General features: G+C 33.8%; 1 protein-coding gene across 3 annotated transcripts; it reads left to right on the plus strand.

Moving 5' to 3' along the window:
• The first annotated feature begins 219 nt into the window (after window positions 1–219).
• On the plus strand, window positions 220–14,867 carry LOC129311085 (kinesin-like protein KIN-7K, chloroplastic). 3 transcript variants are annotated; one of them, XM_054953080.1, is made up of 24 exons: window positions 220–242; window positions 1,173–1,438; window positions 1,525–1,622; window positions 1,760–1,849; window positions 3,109–3,161; window positions 4,790–4,855; window positions 5,031–5,084; window positions 5,216–5,275; window positions 6,657–6,735; window positions 7,238–7,305; window positions 7,493–7,555; window positions 7,683–7,787; window positions 8,668–8,772; window positions 8,929–9,036; window positions 9,359–9,502; window positions 10,079–10,261; window positions 10,418–10,576; window positions 11,332–11,559; window positions 12,035–12,175; window positions 12,284–12,406; window positions 12,485–12,535; window positions 12,742–12,789; window positions 12,881–13,081; window positions 13,878–14,867. In XM_054953080.1, exons 2-24 carry the CDS (start codon window positions 1,191–1,193, stop codon window positions 14,424–14,426), a joined length of 3,024 nt encoding a protein of 1,007 aa, XP_054809055.1. In that variant the 5' UTR covers window positions 220–242; window positions 1,173–1,190; the 3' UTR covers window positions 14,427–14,867. The 3 variants fall into 3 exon arrangements, with proteins under 3 accessions (XP_054809055.1, XP_054809038.1, XP_054809047.1); XM_054953063.1 differs by lacking the exon at window positions 220–242 and adding an exon at window positions 257–663; XM_054953072.1 differs by lacking the exon at window positions 220–242 and adding an exon at window positions 738–1,027.
• The last annotated feature ends 8,772 nt before the right edge of the window (window positions 14,868–23,639 follow it).

Below are 23,639 nucleotides of genomic sequence, written 5' to 3' on the forward strand. Positions count from 1 at the left end.
CGTTACGGAGTGTGATTGGTTCAACCCGAGTAATTACCAACGACTTCCGGTCGTAACTTGTCGCACGCGCTTCTTGTGACAGCGCACTCCCGCCTCTGCAGCTAAAAGGTTGAGAGAGAAAGGTGAGCGAGAACCGTGGAAAATTTTACAGGAGAGGAGACCCACCACGAGCGTCTCTCTATCCCTCAGAAGCACAGGGCTGCTTTCTTTCTTTCATTCTTTCTCATCTCCGCCATAAATAAGTAATACCGCTTTCTGACTTTCTTACCTTCTGCTTTTATTCTTCATTTTGCTGCCTCATTAGACTTAACTGTCCTCTTAATCTCAAATTAAATATACATAAACCTTACCTTCGAAAGGTCAGTCTGGATTGACAATGAGGTTTTGCATTGATGAGGGGCATCGCTTCCAAGGCAAGGCAGCTCTTCAACCCCTTGAACTTGAAACATGAAACTCTGCAATTGCCGTTCATAATTCACCAAATCCCCGATTTCTGATGGATGCATGTCCTCTCACGATGCGCTCTTTCCTCACCCTCTCAGTCTGACTCACTCCCTCGTTACTCCCCTCACTCTCTTTCTCTTCCCCGATCTGCCTCTAGCTTCCAACAGGATCTCTCTCTGCTCTTCCCCAGCTTTCAAATGCCTCTCTGACTTTTTCAAGGTGATTTTTCTGTCTTATCTCCAGCGCCCTTGTTTGTTTCCCGACAAAAAAAGAAGGTTGGACTATATTAGGGGAATCGAAGTTAACTTCTTTATTTTCTGGCTCGTATTTATTTTGCCCCTCCTGAAAAAGGAAAGCAAAATTTCTTGGGAGTGGAGCTAATTCCGGTAGCGATCCTCTCTGTTTCCTGCACTCTTCATTCTATAGCATATATGGATTGATTAGCTTAAGCAATACCCGCTCTACACCTTTCTCCTTTAATGAAAGAGAATGGCTTCCGTGCACCGTTTCCCCCCCCCCCTCTCCCTGTTTTCTTTCTACAAGTGTAATGCAGCGATTGCTCATGAAAGCTTAATAACTTCATGTAAGCTGAGTCCGGTGTGTTTGTTCTTTGTCTTGGCTTTTTTCTTCTAATAATGGTATTTAAATGTTACTAGACTGATGAAAATGAGCATTTGATGCTAAATCAAAATCTCTCAAAATCCTTCCCCCTTTTTGTTGTGTTGAAGGCTTGACTGGAAACGGCAATGGCATCAAAACAAGGTGCAAAATCAAAAAAATTAGGATTGAACAATTTAAAAGCTGCTAATTCTCCATCATCTTCCACTACCTCATCGTCGAAACAATTTCTGGAAGCTTCCATTGATGGTCACAGCTCACCAGCATCTTCATCATCTCGAAGTAAGCCACAGCATTTTTACTCAGAAAGCGTGCCTTTATATGCAGAGAGAGCAAAAGAAAATGTCACAGTGACAGTCCGATTTCGCCCCCTGAAGTGAGTACTGCTTTTCTCAACTCTGCTATCCTTAGATTTCAGTCTACAGACAGCTGTTAAGTTGACTAGGTCTACGTCTGGGACAGTCCAAGAGAAATACGTCAAGGAGAGGAGATTTCGTGGTATGCAGACGGAGAAACTATTGTGCGAAATGAGTATAATCCATCCATAGCATATGCATATGGTAAAGTATGACATTTAAGAATGGAGTTTTATTGCCTATATTTACTTTCATGCGCAATTCATTCTCATGAAACATTCTCTTTCCATTTTAGTCATGTATGCACCTCGGTTGATTAATTTTCTGTTGCTTGTTTCCAGACCGTGTCTTTGGTCCTACAACCACAACACGTCATGTTTACGATGTTGCTGCTCAGCATATTGTCAACGGTGCTATGGAGGGCATCAATGGTATTTGACAGATCAACTTACTACTTGCTAGCTATTCATATGATTGAAGTGTAAAATATATACTTGCTGTCAGAAGTCGCTCTTTCTTATCCTTCTTATGGTAGTTGGGTTATGGATGTATGCTTTGAAATAACCCAAAGCTTAAAAGTCACATATGAACTAATTAGGTTAGAAATTATCATGTCATTTACTGTAAAATGAGATGGCCTATGAACAATTAGTTGGATTGGATGCCAGTACTCGTTGAAAATTGCAGTATATAGTATGCACATAAAAATTTGTAACCATTCACAGTCAAAGACATGCAAGATTTGCTCATCAAATATTTCTCAATAAATTTTGACATAATCTGCATCTATGGTAAAAACCTACTTTTTTCTTTCTTTCTTTCTTTCTTTAAAAGACAGTGATTCCTGCAAATTTTTTATTTACTTTTGTAGAAGCCAAATGCTTAGCTTCATTGATCACTACTAATTCCTTTCACATTTGTTAATAAAGTGAGACTGCAAACTATCCATGTGTTTGCTTCAGTTGGTAGCCTGATCATAGTGTATCCCCAATGGTTTCAAACTTGCCATTGCAGCAACCGTTTGGCATAATGTTTTTCCTTTTTGTATAAAGTAACTAGTAGTTTCGGAAATTCATGTATTTAATATGAGAAAAACTTGGATACGTAGATAACAATGCCATGGCAATTTGTGGTAGACTTGCATGTCTCCCTGGCCACATAATTGCCTTGATGTGGGAACCTATTTATTGCACTTTCTTGATGATGACTGATGGAGATGAGGAGTGTGTGATACTTTATGTTGCACTTGAGTGTGTTAATTTCCATTTCACTTGAGTGTTTATCAATTGTTATTAGTTAATGGATCCAAAAGGGCTATTTGCAAAGGTATTTGATTAGTGGAGAGTTCTAATCGTGAGTGAGTTCATTGAGTGAAGTGTCATAGAGTATAGCCACCAAGACATATACGCTCCATAGGGAGCCAATTGATGGAGACTAGGTTGTATGAGATACTTTAGTTTCACATTGAGTGATATGGGAAGTTCCATGGGGTATTGAAGTTGGTTAGTCCTCCCACTTCAATAGCTAGCTTTTGGGGAATGATTCCTTATTCGACATAGGTGCCCATCATTGACCATCCATTTAAAAATCCTTGTGCAAAAGGATTTGTGGCCGAGGAACTTCTTGGTTGTTTGCAGATCTGACATGTTGGATAACTTGTATATAAATTCCTTTTTGGTTTTCTTCACAGGTACAATATTTGCATATGGGGTAACAAGCAGCGGAAAGACTCATACAATGCATGTGAGACCATATTTGATTATCAATCTTCAACTTATTTGTTATGCTTTTATTATAAACATTTATATTTGATCCTTTTAGGTCTTTTAATGGATTAATACTAGGTCAGGAATTGTCCTTTTGTTTACTTGAAAATATTCATTTTCCAAAACATTTCTAATGAGTTGGTTACTAGATGTCATTTCTCTCAGTTGAGTTATACGTTATTTGGATAAATAACACTTAGTTTTGACAAACTTTCTTGATAGACTCAAATCCATTCAGCTTAAGCCGTTGTTACAACTTTTAGCCTCTGTGTATCTTGCAACATATATAACTCGTTGAATCAACACTGCAGTCTCTGACCACTAGGACTAGAACTAATTTGCAAGCATTCATATCAATGGCGCATCATGACTACTTGGTATTAAGTTTTGTGGGTTACCATGGAATTTTGTGTTAAAAATATGCAACAGCACAGTTGATAAGAAGAGCAGTTAGGGCCCAGTGTCTGGTCTGACTTGTGGTCCTACCCTTGGTTACGATAGTTATTTGTTCCGCCTTGGAAAATAGGAATTGCTTTAACCATGTAAACCCAGAAAAAGAAAGGGTAGGTGTTCCATAAGGACAGACTATCACAAAATCTTTTAATTTAGCTTCTTCTTATGTTAAATAATCACAGTTTACTCTATTTTTTTAAGTAGTGTCCTAATGAAGTTAGGTTGTACACTTTCCATCTTCTATATTTTTTATTCTTGATCCGGTAGGCTCAACAATGCAGTTCGATGCTCTTAGATAGAATTTTTTTTACACCTTCTTCCTTTCTTAAAAATCTACAGCAGCACTTGTTTGAAGTAGCTAGTTTTGTTTGAACTAAGTAGAGCACTTGATATAGTCATTAAAAATCTGTACTGCTTGCACAAGCTCATTTTGCTTCTATTGAAAGATCTGATGGTGGTGATTCTCTAAAGATGGCCTTAGATTAGTTTGTGTAATATCAATTACATTCTATGCAATGATAAGGCTCCATTGCGATACTCTTTTCTCAACATTAAGCATAGTAAAAAAGCAAAGCAAAACTTTTGCATTTTTTTTTGTTATGTTTGCTACTTGGTAATATTTGTGGTGTTGACAAATGCTGTCTGGTATGTGCCAGGGGCTAATGGTATTGAGCCTTGAACTAGGAGAGTTCTTCTAAGTATTCTTCTTTCTTGCTTTTCTATTTTTTCCCTTGTACTCCCTCTGTTTCTATTTGTAGGAGAAAAAAATTGTATCACATTGTTTAAGAAAACTGCTTAACTATATTAATTGTATATGAAAATAAAAGAATTAGATTATAATACCTTTTATTAATTGTGTTAATCAATCCTTTATTAACTGTTTTTTATGATTATGAATAATAAAATTATAGGGGTAATTTAGGAAGTTTGCAATAAATACTTGTTGGAAAATGTGATTTTGCCTATATAAAAAAAAGAAAAGCTAAAAGTGATAGTTTCTCTTATAAATAGAAACAGAGGGAGTATGTTTGTTCTTGGAGGAATTCATATCCTTTTGGTGTACTTGATTTTCTTTTATTCGAAAAGAAAAAAAGCTATGCACTGGGATTAGCAAATGTTTTGATTATATGCTCATGGAGCCCATAATTGTAGGGTGATCAAAGGTCTCCTGGAATTATACCTCTTGCTGTGAAGGATGCATTTGGCATTATCCAGGAGGTAAATTAAATATTAGCTACCCTTTGTTTTGGTTTGTTGTATTAATTATACCTCTTGCTGTGAAGGATGCATTTAGCATTATCCAAGAGGTAAATTAAACATTAGCTATCCTTTGTTTCAGTTTGTTGTATTTCTAATGTTAGACATTGCTGTGCCTACTGTTTTGGCATTCCAGACTCCAAACCGAGAGTTTCTCCTTCGAGTTTCATACTTGGAGATCTACAATGAGGTATGCTTCTTTTTGCTCTGATTATGTAAATATTATTTTTCACAAACCTAACTGTTCAGCATGAATTGATATCTGATCAGTGCTTTACTTTTCAGTAGCTTTACTGTCCTTTAACTTTTCCTCCCTTCCAGGTGGTTAATGACTTGCTGAATCCAGCTGGACAGAACTTAAGAATCAGAGAGGATGCTCAGGTGCTGATTTGAGTTTTCGTACGCTTTTTCTGATATAGTTTATCTCTATTGTAATAACTAATTTACCTGTAAAGTTGGATGCGACGACTTTTTCTGTTTTCTTTGTGCAAATTTTATTTTGATGGTCAAGTTCATTGAATGAAGTGAAATGGAGATTAACCTATACAACATGTGTCTTCAATTAGAACACTGATGTGTTGTTCATGCATCATGGACATCAAGCACATGCACTGATTAGTGCACACTGTATATAGCTCGATTTCTTTCTGTCATGTTAACTGCTGCCCCATTGCATTAAAGCACTAGATCTTTTCTTAACTTGTTATTCGCTTGGTAACATTTTTTATTCTCCATATCCTTTGGTCCTTTAGTTAGAGACTGCTAAAAAAAGGAGGTGATGACTTCAAATAAGATAGGTGAAGTCTAAGCTGAATCTTGCCAAACAGGCCACTTATAACTTGGTGTTGGCACTATTGGACATAGTTACAGGGATGGTTGTAAAAAGATTGACTCTATTTTAGGCCTTCCTTATTCTTCTGTAATTGGTGTGTTGATTATCATCAAGTTCACGAGCCATCTATACTTGTTCCAAGCTCCAACATGGCCCTTATAAGGCAACCTCTTTTAGCTTATTATAACATAGTGGGATTTGGTCTTTGTGACATTCTTGGACATGGTTCCTACCAAGGTAAAAGCTTATCTGCAATTAGACTTAGACTTGAATGAAGTTGGGTTTCACATTATCATCAACTGCTCAAAAAATTGACTAGTCACTATTAGTTACCTGAAAGGACTTAGGATCTAGCATATTATTATACTCAGTCCTTGAGGCTGATTACTCAAGCATGGATATGATATGGGTGACAAATACAGTAGTCAATGGTTGTTCTGCCTTCCATTTTTTACACGTGTGGGTTCCATAAAGTATCAATGCTTAGTGACATCTCAACAAGGAAAAGCTTAATTGATTTTATGGATGATAATTGACTCCAGCTTATTGCCCATCTGATATTCAATCGTTCTTGTATTTTGTTGTTAAAAAATCTCTCATGGAGTTTGGAGAAAAAAGCCTTTAGTTTCCAAACAATGCGTAAGAAGAATGACCTAGAAACAAAATGATATTTACTTGATTTATCAAGTCCGATTTTTGTGTTTTTTTTTTTTTGCATGCAACTTAATGTTGTCTTTTGTTCTTTTCTTTTTCTTTTTTAAATTTGGGGACTTTTTATTTTATGTGATGAAATTAATGGAATAGCATGTGTACTGCAATGTATGTTAATCAAAAGTCTGACATGTGGTTTCCAAAATGACTATTTGGAGTTTTCTAAATAGCTATTGTTTGAAGAAAAGGTTGCTCAATAATATCCTGATCTACATGCAGGGCACCTTTGTTGAGGGAATAAAGGAGGAGGTAGTTCTTTCCCCTGCTCACGCACTTTCCCTTATAGCAGCTGGGGAAGGTAATGGATCAGCTTGTTCTGTTTTGTTGTCAATAATTTTTGTTGGCCTTTGAATTGCTTTTTTCTTGGGGGTTAAAATCTTGTGAATTACCTTAGTTAATTTGTTTGTATGCCCAATAAAAATTTGGTCATGTTGTCTTTTGCTATTAATTGTTGCTGTGTAAGTAATTTCAAATGTGGAGTTTCATTGTAGAAACCGCCACCTTCCTCACTTATCTCCTTATTTTTGCTTTGTTTGGATTTTTTCGGGAAGAAAGTTATACATCTAAAAAGAGTAAGCATATTAAGTAACAGATGTCATTATGATACTCTTCAAAGTAGTTGCATATATCATGTTATTGTTGAGTTGTTGGTCCAAACTAATTAATCTATTTTGCTTGTTTTATTAATGATAAGCATCGAGTGGTAAGGTTCTACAATTCTGCTTGATAAAACACTTCTGAGTTTTATCACTTATGTGTTCCTTTCTTGCTTACCACGACCGTTTTCTATTTGCTAACAGAGCATAGACATGTTGGGTCCACAAACTTCAACATACTCAGCAGCAGGAGTCATACCATATTTACCTTGGTGGGTTTTCTGGGCATTAAAGGAAGATTGGTCTTGTTTGAATTGATTATCAGGGATTTTATATTATGCTCTTGCAACATCACCATGTAACCACCTTTAAATTACTCAGAATATCTATCGCTACCCATTTGCATATCTACAATATCATTTCATTCATGTGTTGTTATTCTGTGATATCTTGTAACAGACTGTTGAGAGTAGTCCATGTGGCAAAAATAGCGAAGGAGAAGCTGTAACACTGTCGCAACTGGTAATCATTAAATACTGCTGCATCACTTTTTGGTTGCACTTCATTTGTTTGCACATATTATTTAAATGCTAGACATTTGTCTGTTGTTTCTTACATTTTTTTTTTAATATTTTACTTATACATGCAGAACCTCATCGATCTGGCAGGTTCTGAGAGCTCAAAGGCTGAAACAACTGGAATGAGAAGGAGAGAAGGATCTTATATCAACAAGAGTCTGCTAACTCTTGGCACTGTGAGGCCTCAAACTTTGCCCTTAGCCGCCTAATCTGATTGTATCACTCTTTTATTTGCTGCTGGTGAGGTGTTTCTTTTAATTAACTTATAAGTGAACAGCTGGAGCCTGGAAATTATCTGCTATAATTTCATTTCGAATCTCCTATCTTTTTATTTATGGGACCCTGTTTCTGGTGAATTGTACTGTTGAATTGGTTAGACGTGTTACAGTGGTCTTTTAAATCTGGTATGTTCACCAGTTAACTCTTGCTCATCATTCATAATAACCCCTTGCAGACTCGCTAATCACCCTCTTATATAGCTCAGAGTGGTTGGTTAGGTATTTTCAAGTAGTTACATAGCAACTATGTACATTTTTTGAGTAGTTATTAACTAACTAACTATGATTTGTGAGTATTAACTAACTACCTCTGATTAGTTACTCACTAACTAATACATTTTATTCCTTGACTACTGCAATTATGACTACTAATATTCTGCTAACACAATGCCATGTAACACAACATTTGTGGTTTACTTTTTGAATTATTGAAGTTGGAACATTTACTCTTTTGCACACTTACATGTTACATGTCCTCTCTTATCTTTATTTTTTTGTCCATTGCTCTAAAGTTCTTTGTCTATAGCAATAAGTTACAAAGCTAGCAATGAGTAAATCATATAAACAAGGCTAAGTAATTAAGCTGTTTATGACCTGCTGATGTGTTTCTGTTTCATCATTAAATGGTTGATAATAGATATATTTTTACCTCATAGTTTAACCAGGTTTTTTTTTTTTGGTTCCATAACATGAAAATTAGCTTTATAAATGTCATCACTACCATCATACTGAAGAACGTGAATTTTGTAACTTAGGTACATGTATCATTGTTGTACAGGTTATTTCAAAATTGACTGAAGGGAGAGCTAGTCACGTACCTTATAGGGACTCCAAATTGACCAGATTACTACAGTCTTCACTCAGCGGTCACGGACGTGTCTCTGTAAGGCTTCCCCTGTGTATAAATTTGCGGACATGAACATGGATGGATTTCTTTGTGAAACATAATTTCATGACATGAGATAAATCTGTGGCTGAAAAGCTTGAAATAAAGCACCAATCCTCTTGGTTTATTCTTTTGTTGTCATTTGAAATACAGCTCATTTGCACAGTAACTCCTTCATCAAGTAGCGCTGAAGAGACACACAATACATTGAAGTTTGCACACCGGGCAAAGCACATTGAAATACAAGCAGCCCAAAACAAGGTAATCACATTTCATGGGATTTAAATTTTCTTTCTATTGAAGTTCTTTCTTATAATTCCCTCAGGCTGAAATCTTAGGGACCTGCATATGTCTGGATGGAAGGTTTATTTGGAGATTTATTATAGTTGCTATTGCATAAGTGTCTGGTTGGAAGGTTTGACCATTTCATGTACTTGGAAATAAGGTCAAGTTGTTGGCTTCACTTTGGTGCCAATGATGTTATTTGTTTTCCTACATCATTTATTTGAGAAGATTGCATTATTAAATCCTTTTCTTTTTGACTTTCCATATTATTGAATCATAAAACATTGAACCTGCACAGATAATTGATGAGAAGTCGCTTATTAAGAAATACCAACATGAAATTCAATGCTTAAAAGAAGAGCTAGAACAATTGAAGAGGGGCATAGTCACAGTTCAACCAAGAGGTACAGGCGAAGATGACATTGTGCTCCTAAAACAAAAGGTAATGTTATATTACAACTTTCAGAGTTCTGCTCGTTTTTAAATTTTGTTTCTTGGCACAAGCGATGGTTTTACCGTGTCTGAAAAGTTGATTTTAAACATGAACTATCCAATCATGTTCTTCAGAGTCCAGCATAAATTAGTTTGCAAATTATTTTCCTTTTACTTAGCAAAAGTCATTTGGCATTTATTTGGAAAGTTGTGTAACCTCAGCATGAGCTTCTGTGCATTTGGTGGATTATAAATGAAAATTATGTAGAACTGATTGTTTGATGCGTGGGAATTATCATTTCTATGCATTTATGTGTGCTTTTAGCTATGCTGTTGTGTTGTTTGTCTTTGTTTTGGTACTTTGCTGAATCAGCTTAAGAGGCGTCTTGTTATTAACACTGGTCATTAATCATAGGGTGTCCTTAAGGCTTGTTAGTCCTAATGAGTACTTTGCATTGTTTTGTAATCAGATTTGGAGAAATCAGAAATTGTGTTTTGTGTTTTCTGGCCTTCTGATCATTGTTATTCTTTGAAATGCCTCATTCTGAAGTTGAATGCTTCAATTATTGTCATGTGATATGTGAAGCTAGAAGATGGTCAAGTTGCACTGCAATCGAGATTGGAACAAGAAGAGGACGCTAAAGCTGCTTTACTAAGCAGGATTCAACGGTTGACGAAGTTAATTTTGGTCTCCACAAAAGCATCACACCCGTCAAGATTTCCTAACCGGTCTGGTCCACGAAGAAGGCATTCCTTTGGCGAGGAAGAGGTGTTTCTCTTTTGATTCGTTTTCTATTATTTATCTTGGTATCATGAGTTTAAATTACTAGTTTACATTTCATGTTTCAACGTAGGCCATAGAACGATATTCTGTTTAACTCTTTCCCTGTTCATACATCTTTTTAATTATAAATCATGTTTACAGCTGGCATACCTTCCATACAAAAGGCGGGATTTAATCCTAGATGAGGAAAATATTGATTTATATGTTAATCTAGAGGGAAATGCAGAATCAGCTGATGATTCTCTTAAGGAGGAGAAAAAGACAAAGAAGCATGGACTCCTGAATTGGTTGAAGTTACGGGTAAGTTGTTCCATGGGTGTTCGGCGATGCTGGAGAATTATTACCTGGCAATTTAACAATTCTACTTGCATGCCTTCAGGATATTAATGCATCTATTAATTTCATCTTAAATGTATCAGACCAAACTCCATTTTTGGTCTTCAAAATATTTATAACACTACCATTTTTAGGGGCTGGAAGCCTAAAAGGATCATCAGATCATGATTTTAAAAGTAATTAATATTAGGTTGGTCTTGTGATGACCTTTTTCATTTTCATTAGTGAATTTGGTTTTGTGGGAAAGCGCGGCCTGAGATTATGTATATAGTTTAAAAGTATTAAATTTATCAAAGTTTTTTATTTAGTTAAATGAATCTTCACCTGAGTTCATCACAATGAACTCAATGTCATGTCTTGATTATCCCTTTGCCCTGATTGGCAATTTACAGCACATTTGGTAAGAAATATTTGAAGTTCATCTTATAAGCAATAACAAGTAACTGAGAGTTCAATCGTTATTTCTAAGCCTAATTGGCTACATAGAATTATACAAAAGTCCAAGACTTTATCTCTGGCCACATATGTCATTTGAGTTCATCCTATATTCGAGTTTATTAATATTTTTTAGCTCAACTAATGAGTTTAAGCATGCATGAATTTGTTACCTTGTTAAACATCTGATAGTTTTCAAGTGGGCTAATGCATTTTCTATCGGGTATTCTTCAAGGATTATTTTTCTGTTTGTTTAAGCTTGTGCATTTATTGTTCATGATCAGAAACGAGACAGTGGATCAAGTGCCTTGACAGGCACTAGTGATAAATCCAGTGGAGCAAAATCTGTTAGTACACCTTCCACCCCTCAAGCAGAAAGGGGCAATCATACAGAGTCCAGGCTTTCCCATTCTCTACGTACAGAAAGTTCTCCGTCTGTGGATCTTATATTGGAGGCTAAAGAGGACAAGGAAAATCATGGAGATAGTTTGTTGGGACAAGAGACACCTTTGGTATGTAATTATTGCCTTTTGTTACTGCAGCTTTGCAGAGAAATGTCAATCCCTAGCATGGATGTCTCATATTCACTCTCATAACGGACAGAACAAAACGCTGCATACTATGCCCTATGTTTATGTGTTGTCATGAACCCAAACAACAGTTATTGTGTTACAAATCACTTGCATCCTATAAAACCACCACAACTGGCCTGAATTCTGTTAGCAATGCATATATGATTGTAAGTATTGAGTGTAGCCATCGTCAAGTGCATGTAAATGGAATATCCTTGTCATCTTTCAAAAGATGAGAATGAAGCGAGGTATTTTCATGTCCTGAGCGTGGAGAGTAAGCCGTAATTTGGTCTGTAATCATCCCCTTTAGCCTTTCATCTTGATGATCGTTTTGACAAACATTTGTGATGACTGTATTGCTTGTGAACCTCTAAATTTTTCTTATCAGATGTCATTTTCTTGTTTTATCGTCTAGACAAGCATAAAATCAATCGATCAAATTGATCTTCTGAGGGAGCAGCAAAAGATTTTGTCTGGGGAGGTGGCACTTCATTCAAGTGCTCTGAAAAGACTATCTGAAGAAGCAGCAAAAAATCCTGGGATGGATCAGATTCAAGTGTGTTTCTATATTCTTTTGTCTGTTATAACGTGGGCGTGGGACTCACTGATACTATCACCCTTTTATGCCTGAAAGTTACACTTCTGTTGTTGATTTAAACTTCAGGTGGAGATGAAAAGGCTGAAAGATGAGATAAAGGCTAAGAATGAACAAATAGATTTGCTTGAAAAACAAATTGCTGCTTCCTTCATTACTTTAGACAAGATGGATCAATCAGGAGTATCACATGTATGCTCATTTGACATCACAGTTTCTGTTTCATGTGTTCTTAGTCAATTTAGTTAATGCTGGTTATTTCATCTGCAGACCGTTGAGGAATTGGTGACACAATTAAATGAGAAATCCTTTGAACTTGAGGTGATCTTTTTTCTTGCTAATACTTGCCAGCTAAATCAACGCGTTCATAGAAATTTTGTCAACTTAATTTTATCAGTGAATTTTAAGCAATGCTCTGATAATGCAAGGCAGTGGTGATCTTTTGATGATCCAGGACATTGTAAAATGAAAGTAGCACATGAACAATGTGTTTATCTAATGCTCTCGGTTATTTTGCATATTTTCAGGTTAAAGCTGCAGATAACCGTGTAATACAAGAGCAGCTCAATCAAAAGGTGCAAAATCTTGCTAAAATCACTATGAAATTCATTTTTTTTTCCTTATTATGCCATGTTATCAGCTAAGCTAATAATTTGGCATCATCAGATACGTGAATGTGAAGGCCTTCAAGAAACAATTGCCTCCCTGAAACAGCAGCTTGCGGATGCGCTTGAGTTAAAAAGCTTTGGCCCTGTAGATCATTCACAGCATTTCTCTATAACCAAAGAACACCATGGTGAACGCCACCTGTACGAAGAAAATGTGATGATGAGCCAGTCCAATGAAGGTTTTCTTTTACAAGCACAGGTACGTGATTTGTGATTTTTAAACTTCCTTGTAGCAATTTTTTTTTTTTTAACTAATTGTACACAGGTGTCCTTCTATTTAAAGTTTAAACACATTTCCTGTTCTTAAATAGGCTTTTGGCCTGTTTGAAACTTGTTGGTTTTTTTTTTTTTTTGGTTGATACAAGAGAGGGCCTTAGCCCAACATTAAGAGGAAACTGAAAAAGGTGGGATCGAAATCCCAAGCTAGCTTGCCCAACCTGACTTGTGCTTTCATATTTTGGGGGCCTAGATAGACAAGTTTTGCTTTAACAAATTGGGCTGAGCATATATTTGGCCTGCAATAGGCAAGTGGTTAGTAGGATTGGCTTAGGCCAACTTCTTGGCATGGCATGTCCTCCCTATTTCCAAGCTGACTCCGCCTGGCCTAAGTTCGCCCCATGCTACTTGGTTTTCCTGCAATACTTAAAGGATGCCCTCGTTTTCTAGGATTTGTTTCAGAGTTAATCTCATGTTTTAGTGTTATAATCACACTCCATGCACTCCCTTATTTAGTTACGCCCGTCACTTCGTGTTGCGATGCTGCAAAATGAAAATTTATACGTAGAATTCATATAATTTACCTATATCAAATATGTTATTTTTCATTCAATAGCTGGTAGATTCATCCGAATCTTAGAGAGATTTTTTCTCGTTTTATTAATTGATAAATTTTTTCCATCTTTCGTCACGCTGCTGTCATTGAAATTGGCTTTATTTCCTGTATCTTGAGTCAGCATTTTTACTGATTATGTTCACGTTCTAATTCGGTGTGTCAGATAGAAGAATTGAAGTTGAAGGTGGCTGAATTAACAGAATCAAAGGAGCAGCTGGAAATTCGGAATCAGAAACTTGCAGAAGAGAGTTCATATGCCAAAGGATTGGCCTCAGCTGCCGCAGTTGAGCTTAAGGCACTATCAGAAGAAGTTGCCAAACTAATGAACCATAATGAGAAACTTGCTGCTGAGCTGGCTGCATCCAAAAGTTCCCCCACCCAACGTAGAAACAGTACGGTAGTCCGAAATGGCCGAAGGGAAAGTCATGTCAAACGAACTGATCAAGGGGCGTCAAACACAGATATTAAGAGAGAACTGGCCCTGAGTAAAGAGAGGGAACAGTCTTATGAAGCCGCTCTTTTGGAGAAGGATCACAAAGAGGCTGAGCTTCAAAGGAAGATTGAGGATTCAAAACAAAGAGAAGCGTACTTGGAAAATGAACTTGCTAACATGTGGGTTCTCGTGGCCAAGTTAAAAAAGTCGCAAGGAACCGAAACTGATGATTCTAGGTTGACTAGAGAGACTTTGCAAGCGGACGGTTTTGACATTTGATGTACTCTTGAGGTATAGTGAAATTTCAATTGATCCATTGTGATGAACGCCTTTCCGCAGTGGTGTGAAGAAAGAGAGAGAGGGGTGTGTAGAGATTGTTGCTGTTAGCAGGAAAGTGTGCGGTTCTCTTCACCCGCCATCGCTTTCCATTTTGGTCCATGGCAAGGGCTTCCTGTTTGTGTATACAAATAATGGCTGCTTCCTTTTTTCTGACCTTAATCTCCTTAATTTCTTTAACCCCAATCATGCCCTGATCTCATTTTCTTCTCCCCGCCGCCTCCGTTCCTTTCTGTTGTTTGGCGCATCACACTTCGTAGATATTTCAGCACACTTGTCTTGATGGACGATGTGTTTTTTATAATTACATATTACTGGATGGTTGGCTCAATTTGCAATGGAGTTATGTCAGTTTAATAAAAAGTCTTGAAAAAATTGCTTGTATATGCACTTCTTGTTTTGGGACTTTTGATCGCAAGTATCTAGCTTCCAACAATGCTGTAGAATTTTATTGCATGTTTAGCATATGAAAAAAATATTTAAGCTTTGCTCCAAGTCATTGGAGATTATCTCTGGAATCATGAACGTTCATGACAAAAATTATCTGACTTTTAACATTATATAAGATATCAGAAACCTCTTAATAAAGGATTGGGATGTTACTTACAAGCACGTTTACATAGAAATGAATTTATGTGCAGATTACATTGCTAATTTTGCTCATGAAATTAACTTCGTGGCTATAATTGTGTGAGATCCATTTCAATTATATTGCAATAATTTACTTTGTTTAGACCTTATTGGTCCTTCCTAGGAGTTCTCCCCTTTACTTGTAAAAACAAAAAATATAAATAAAATAAAAATGTATCTAAAAAAATTGAATAGGTGTATCACATAACATAGAATTCAGGTTGAATGTTAGCATTCCTGACTGTTTAGTGATGTCTCATCATCAAATGGTTTGGGTTCAGATGACTGAAGTGTGGGCAATAATGTTTTAAACCATAGTTTGGTTGTTTAAAAAATTAGTATGTTGAAATAATAAAAAATTAATAGGTTAATTTTTTCCATAGTTTATGCAAACTCCTAAATAAATTCCACTAAAAATTAATTATTTTATAATCTTAAAAAATATTTTATCTTAAATATTAATTTTTTTTAAAAAAACTAAAGTTGACTTTTTGTATAGTATTCAATTTTTCCTAAATATAATTTAGCAAATTTTTACCATAAAAAAACAATTTGATGTCAAATAATTTATGTATATTTAAAAATATATCAAGGAAGTGAAATTAGATCCTTTATTATCTACAGATTTTTCATGAAGTCAGAGAAAGAATAAGAGCAGATAAAAAGTTCAAGACCAACCAACTTTCCAAGACACTATGTGTGTTTTTGGTTTTTAACTTTATCAAAAGTCAATTAATTAAAAATTTATTTGGCAAAAGCCAGTTCAAAAAAAGTTAGTTGTTATAATAAAATTTATGTTTAGATATATTTTTTTAAAAGTTAATTTGACAAGCTAAAAATTATTTAGATTAATAATGATTTGTGCTTTTGAATATGCAATAATGAAAAAAATATTAATTTATGATAATTTATAATTTTTATTGCACAAGTATAATATATTAAAAGCATTTAAAAATGTGAAAAAATTAAAATAACATGAAATTTAATATATTAAATAATGAAAATAAAAAATATATAGTTTAATATTATCTCATCCAAAAAGGATTTTCAGAAAATAACAAAATGGAGCTTTTAAATTTTGACATTCACCTCATTTCAAAAGAACTCTCAGAAAGCACATTCAATCTCATTAAATTACATTCAAACAACTTTTCATATCTCAAAAGTGAAAAAATACTTTTGGGATGTGAAAAGTGCAATATCCAATCAGTGCCTACATTTTTTTATTGTTGGAATATTTTACCTATGGCGTGATTTGCATTAATTAAAGGTTGAGTTCAAAATATATTGGCACTTTAAGATATTTGTGTGGAATGCAATGAGAGGGCGCTACAGGAGTGAATCCATTTGAGTAGAGGTTGAGTTAGAAAGCTTATGAAAAAATTGATTGATTGATTATGTTTTAAGTGGTCAACTGACTTAATGTCCTGCGCGTTTAACATTGCTCATTATAAGAGAACATTAGCCGACCAGTAACACAATCTTCTACCCGTTCACTCTCTCATTCTCCCTGTTCTCTCTACTGTTGTGCTTTCAGTTTTTTTTTTTTGGTAAAGTTAAAGAGGTTTAGTAAATTGTGAATCTTATTATTTTCAAGATGATAGAGACTTGAGGAGTCAAGGCTAGGCTATAAAATATGTACACCCATGAGTTTCCCAGCTACGCTCCATAAATTTTTGTATAATTATTTTATGACCAACTTAATGCGATACTTTTATCATTTATTTCTCCACAACACACACACACACACACACACACACCCAACGTTACGAAGAAAAAATGCAATATAATCTCCATAGGCTGTTTTGCATTCATTTTCACAAACTCTCTGGTGATTCAACTATCTATCGTGCAAGATATTGCAGACTATAATCAATCGACGGCTTGAATGAAACTCAAATCTCTCTTCTTGATTCTCATCTAAACGCCATATCTAGAGAGAGTAGCAAATTTGAGGTTTATAATTCATTCATGTTTTAAATAAAAAAATAGCAAATATTGTTAATCTCCCTCCCCAAAGATAATATATGATCAATGCTGTCATAAGCCTCAATCTAATTAAAGTGTATAATTAAGCAAGCTGTGGCTTTGTTCTCTCCTATACATATATAGATTGATAGCCTGAGGTTCTGCAGCAGGCAGAATATGTCCATCGTTTTGCAGATAAAAACTCTGTTGTTATTTATGATTTTATATATATCTACATATATGTTGCTCACAAATGATATCCGGTATGATTTAGCTGAATTTTGATACGTTTAATTTTATCTGAATTCTTTACGATGTTTCAGCAATTTGTGCAGCGCGTGTGCGTGTAACACCTTTCCAACGTTCACCTGCTTTGTTACGTTTAGTGTCATACTAGCCATTTTCTGTACAGAACCCGTATGGCCAATAAAACAACTAACAGAGAAGGAAAACCCGGATGTTAGTGAGAGGAGACAATGCATGAAAACAATTGATAGCCGCAAGATGCATGCTTGCGTTTTGAATATGTTGCACATAAATGAAACACAATAAAGGTAAACAATGATTCGATATGTATAGTTCGTAGTCATCTTTGTTTTTCCCTTAATTTTTTTCCTTGCTTGGTTAAGTAGTTTTGGAGTCAAACTCAGTGGATGCACGAGCGTTTTGATATAAAATGCATAGAGTTAATACTTTAAGACCAAGCAGTACTTGAACGACTTTGTGCATAGCATGTTTGGGGTGGTATGGTGCCACAGCAGACTCAAATGGTATAGAGTTTTGCAGTCAAAACTAAGGGATTGACAGAAGTTGTTGCACTCCTAGGTATAATTGAGAATAAGATATGATAATGTGTCTTGCATGTATGTAGAGTTCAAACTCTCCTGAATAATGCTCAAAACATGACATACTTTGTGATTAATTGAGATTCTTTCATCCCGAGTATTTTATTGTCGTGTTGCATCAATTTCTAAGAGAAGCGGCATGATGAAACTGAACTGATGCTGCAGCAAAGATGGATGGTGATATTATTTCTGATGAAATTGTTATTATTACAGCTTCTTCTGCCGATATCAATTCCATTTAATTTCCACTGGAACCAAATACATCCAAACATCGTTAACATAAAAGCCATACATTCTCCGTTGAGATCGGTGAACGTCGTCTTTAGCTAAAATTAGTCAACGACCGCCATTTTGCTCCCATCAACGCCTTTCTTCTCCTTCCTGCACAGTATGCACGCTTCTTCACTACTGTCATGGTTGAAACACGATGTCACAACATCCATCGATCCTTTTTTTTTTTTTTTTTAACTAGCAGAAAGAGTACTGGCAAGTTAAAACAGCAGACCTCATAGACACTATATAAAGCCAGACGCAGGAAAGTTAAAAGACAGGAAATAAAAGGACTCCGACATATATATTGGCATTATTAATTAAAACTGTAATTAAACCCTAGACCTAGAGCTTCAATTCCAAGTCGACTTCCTCTGGATCCAGGTCAATGATTGGGACAGTCATCATCATCGGTTCTGGACATTCGAGCTGCAACGTCAGGTTCGAATAATTCGGATTCAGTTTTTGCTCCATTGCCCCAAGAAAATTCCTGGTGGTCAATCCCGTTCCGATCCCCAAGTCATGTTCTTCACCAGATGGGATAGGGTTCGGCATATCCATCTGGTATGAATGAACAACGCGAACCCCATTATTCCAAACTGAGACGAAGGGGACGTCGTCGAGGAACCTAAGAGGAGCAGCTCCTCCTAAGTACATTTGCATGGTCACCGCCGGTGAGGCTCCGATTGCAGGAGCGGGCTGCTGCAACCCCAGGATTGGACGATGGATTGACTGAGTTTCTTGGGTGGCCATTGCAATCTCTTGGGTTCTCCTGGCAAATTGCTCTTGGTGTGATCTTGCGATGCTATACATTTGTCTGGTCATGCAGTTTCGGTCGTCACGGTGCTGAGAGATACCCGTCCCATACTGCGAGTTCGATTGGGATTGATCGGACCCAAAAGGGTCGGCGTTGGACATTATGCTGGCGTCGCCGAAGAAATTGATCTCAGGTTTCATGGTGAATGCAAATTTTTAGGAAGGCAAGAGGATGATCAATGAAACTATCTGTGTATCTCTCTGTAGGAAGAGAGAGACAAGGTGGCTGAGTGGGGAGGGAGGGCCAGGTGATACGATATTTATTGAGAGGGATTTGGATTTTTCGAGGGGTGAACCGGGGGCCGCATCCTTCCTTTTTTTTAAAAAAAATAAAATAAAATTATATTTTTCACCTCAAAATATAAAACACAAGGACATTCATTTTAAAATATAAAACACTTTAAAAAAATTAAAATTTATTAAATAGACTTATTCTAATACTATCATTTCTTTCTCTATATTTAATACTTCCTCCGTCTCAAATTATAAGATATTTTTAAAAAAAATTCAGCGTCTCAAAATATAAGATATATTAATAAAAATAAGGTTTCATTAATAATACTTTTTTAATAATACTCTTCTCATATATTCTTTTTTTAATATTCTTTCATCAATAGAATATTAAATAAAGGACGTTTTTAAAAGTTTATATTTTTATCTTGAAAAAGTAAAGTTATTAAGTGTATTTAATGAAGTTTATTAGCATATGAGATTTTATTGAAAAGTATCTTATAATTTAAGACGGAAGGAGTACTAATTAAGTGTAGATTTAAGATTATTAAATGAAGAATATTTTTAAAAGTTTATATTTTTATTTTGAAAAAATAAGATTGTTAAGCGTATTTAATGATATTTATTGGTGTGTAAAATTTTATCTAAAAGTGTCTTATAATTTGAGATGAGTGAATACATTTCTGGATATTAAAAAAACAGAATTATATTATTTAAAATTTAAAATTTAATAATTATCTGATTTAGTATAAATTATTGAACTATATGGTATATATTGATTGATAATATAAATAATTAAATTGATATTAAGAGGCACGTGGGTTACCAAAGTGTTGTCAACAAAATTATTTATTACTCTCATTTTAAGTTGGAGTTCTAAGAATTCTCCAAATTTAAATGAATTGTTGAAGATGTGGATCCTAACTTAGTGTTTTTAATCAAATCAAATTTTTTAATAAAATATTTAATTATCTCTCAACTAATACCATTTTTTTTGTATTTATCCCTATTTATAAGGTATTTCTTTTTAAAATAAATAAAAAGTAACTTATTTATTATGGATACTTTTAACAAAAGCACATTAATTACATCTCTAAATAAAAAAAATATCTTATATTTTTTAACATATAAACATTTAAAAAATGCCTTATTTTTTAATGGAGGGAGTATATCTTAATTTAATTGAGAGAAATCTACTTATTTATTACCTTTAATATGTCGGAAATTAAGAGTGTGTTAATTAATGGTTCGCGTCAAAAATTGCTACTGCAATTTACCATAAATTTGATATTCATGAAAATTTAATTTAAAAATCCGCGTTTATTAAATGTGAGTTCAAGCAAAAAAATTCCGACAAATATTCAAAAATTAGTTGACCGATAAGATTTAAGAAACAATTGCTCCCTGTTAGCTAGCACATATAAGTCAATCCGAAATTTTTATTGTATTAATAAAAATTATTTTTAATACTAGATAAAAATTTATTTATTTTTTTGGTTAAAAGAAGTTGACAAAAAGTTTTTAAGAACCACCAAGAAATTAAATTCACATTCATTGAATTAATGTTTCGATTTTTCTGTATCCTTGCGAGAAATGCATAGAAATGTGGGACACGGTATTGAGAAAACCAGAAAGCAGGACATGAGAATTTGAACATTTCAAAGTCAGAAAAAGATTTAAAGATGGCATTAAGGAGAAAATCTCCAAAAAGAATGATAATAAATGCGGGGTGTATGTTGCAAGTGAATCCTTATTAAGTTATTGAAGATGGATAAACTCTGAGGGAGAACTACACTGTCTGATATTTACCTTTTCAGGAATTCACCACATTATTATGTTAAAACCGTAAACGTAAAGCCACAGGTTAACAGGAAGGTGGTCTGGTTTATTTGTACACTTTCAACTCTCAAAATTCAATTTATACAAACTTTTGATTGCAAAAGCTTCAGTGAGAATATCAATCAACACAGACTGGGCCTTAAGACCTTCCTCCTCTCTTCTTGCTCTTTTAATTCCCAACTCTAGTCATTTTACTGTATTATACTTTTTTCGATAACTCACCCTTTAAAAAGTTTTCTTAGTTGTTTGGCCAAAAAAAAAAAGTTTTCTTAGTCTTTTATAAAATCATTTTCTCTTAATTTTTGTAATCTTCAATGTAAAATACCAAAACTATCATCCATCAAATTGTTAAAAGAAATGGAGTATTTCAATTTCTAAAAAAACTCTTTCTACATGCATCAAATCACTTTTTTCTTAAGTATGGACATAATTGAAAAGTAATTTTTTTTTTCAAAAACAATTTTATCATACTAACTAACTCACAATGGTTTAATTTTGATGAGTTAGTTAGAAGTGACTTATATGAAGAATGGAGGATGCAATTTTTTGTTGTTTGTTAGGTTGTATTGTTGTTGCTGAGCCTCGTTGGGGTTTTCATTTTAATAAAATATCTTTCTTGTTGGCAAAAAAATAATTATACAAACTTTATAGTATTATATACACCCTCCTATTTGTCAATTTATAACATTTTTTCTCACTCATTATAAATTAAAATTAAGAGTGAAAAGAGAAAAACAATACTTGTTAATTCTATTTATAAGCTACTTTCAATATGTTTTATTAAAATTGAGAAAAATTTCAAAACTTATTAACTCTATTTTAAAATTTAATAAGTTTTTAAATTTACCTCTATTAAATATATATACTTTAACAGCATTTTTTTTATTCAACATTCAATGAGATGACTTATAAATAAGGGAAAAAAATCTTCCCTCCATGCCCTATAAATCAGACTAGAAGGAGCATACTATATTTTTATGAGAATATGAATTTTATTGGTATGAGTTTTGTGTTTAATAATAAGGCTTAAATATATAATACTCCCCTAACTTCAAGTCAGTTGCACATACTCTTTTTATTTTTAAAAGTTTAAAATTAACCTTTCAGCTTTCTTTTTTATCATATACTCCCATACTATTATTTCTTAATTATTTTACTAATAGAAGTTGTCATGTCATATTAAGTAAAGATATGTAGTAGTTTATGTGGCATCTAATGTAAACTTATAATAGTTTTGTGAGTTTTCTTAATATGACATGTCAACCCTGTTAGTAAGATAACTCAAATAAAAAATAAAAGATTAGGGAAATTCGTTCTAGACTTTTAATGTTGATGGATTTTGTGCAACTGTTTTAAAATTTTAAAAAAATTTGTACATCTTTTAGTCTTTTTTATAGGGTAAAGAGATAATTTTTTTTTCATATTTACAAGTCACCTTATTAAATTTTCATCACAAATTTTTTCATTTACCCTCCATTAAATTATGTAAAGAGAAAATATATTGCTAAAGTATGTATATTTAATAGAATAAAATTAAAAAATTAAAAAATTTAATTTTTAGATAAAGTTAATGAATTTTAAGTATTGTTTTAATAAAACTGAAGAGAAGTAAGAGGAGTATATATTTCAATCTTTTGGCAATTAATTTCCAACCGCACCTCTATCAGTAAGTTGTGATTGAGAGACATTAATGGATATAATGTACAGCATTTACTGCTTTTGTTCGCCTCCAATAACCCCGCCATTGACCTTTGCATTAAAAGCCAAAAACATGGGAGACACGGCTTACAAACCTGATATCAATTGAATTTAATTCATGTAAAAACATGAATTGAATTTAATTCCAATACATACAATCTCTTTTTTAACAATTTTAATTTATTCACAATTTTAAAAAATTTAAAATAATCTCAATTACCGTTTTTCTAATTATACTCTCTTGCTTTTATATGGAAGATAAGATAGCCAGTTCTGCTCATGCTCACTTAAAAAGTCCTCTTAATGAATCAATGGCGAGTTCTAAATTATAATTAATTAAAAATATAATGGATTGATTTTCGTATTAATTATGTAAAAGATTAGCCCTCTATATTTATAATCTAATCTAAAATATAAATTATAGATAAACAAAGTACTGGATTAAGTGATCAATAGCGGGTACTTGACTGTTACCTGCATTTTTGCTGACGTCACAATTAATTTGAAAAATGAATAAATTTAAGAAATTATCAAATAACTTATATATATGATTGCTTATCGAGAAGCTTAAAAAAAAAAAAACTTGGTAATTGATTCGAATTTACTCCCTTCGGTGGTGCCAGTTATAAAGCAGGGATAGAATTTTTTTTCTAATAATAAAGTATGATATTGATTTTTTATTACAATTTTTTCTTTTATTTATATTAACTATTGATGAGAGAAGATATATTATTAATATATATATATATATAGAAGCGAAATTAAAAATTTATTATCCACCAAAAAATTAAAACTTATTAAATTTTTAAAGATAGTTAATTTTTTTTAATTTCCTTGATTTTTAAACATGTTAAAAATA

This window comes from Prosopis cineraria, unplaced genomic scaffold (genome assembly GCF_029017545.1).
Source record: "Prosopis cineraria cultivar Desert tree isolate PC_DT_omini unplaced genomic scaffold, ASM2901754v1 PC1, whole genome shotgun sequence".
Classification (NCBI taxonomy): Eukaryota; Viridiplantae; Streptophyta; class Magnoliopsida; order Fabales; family Fabaceae; genus Prosopis; species Prosopis cineraria.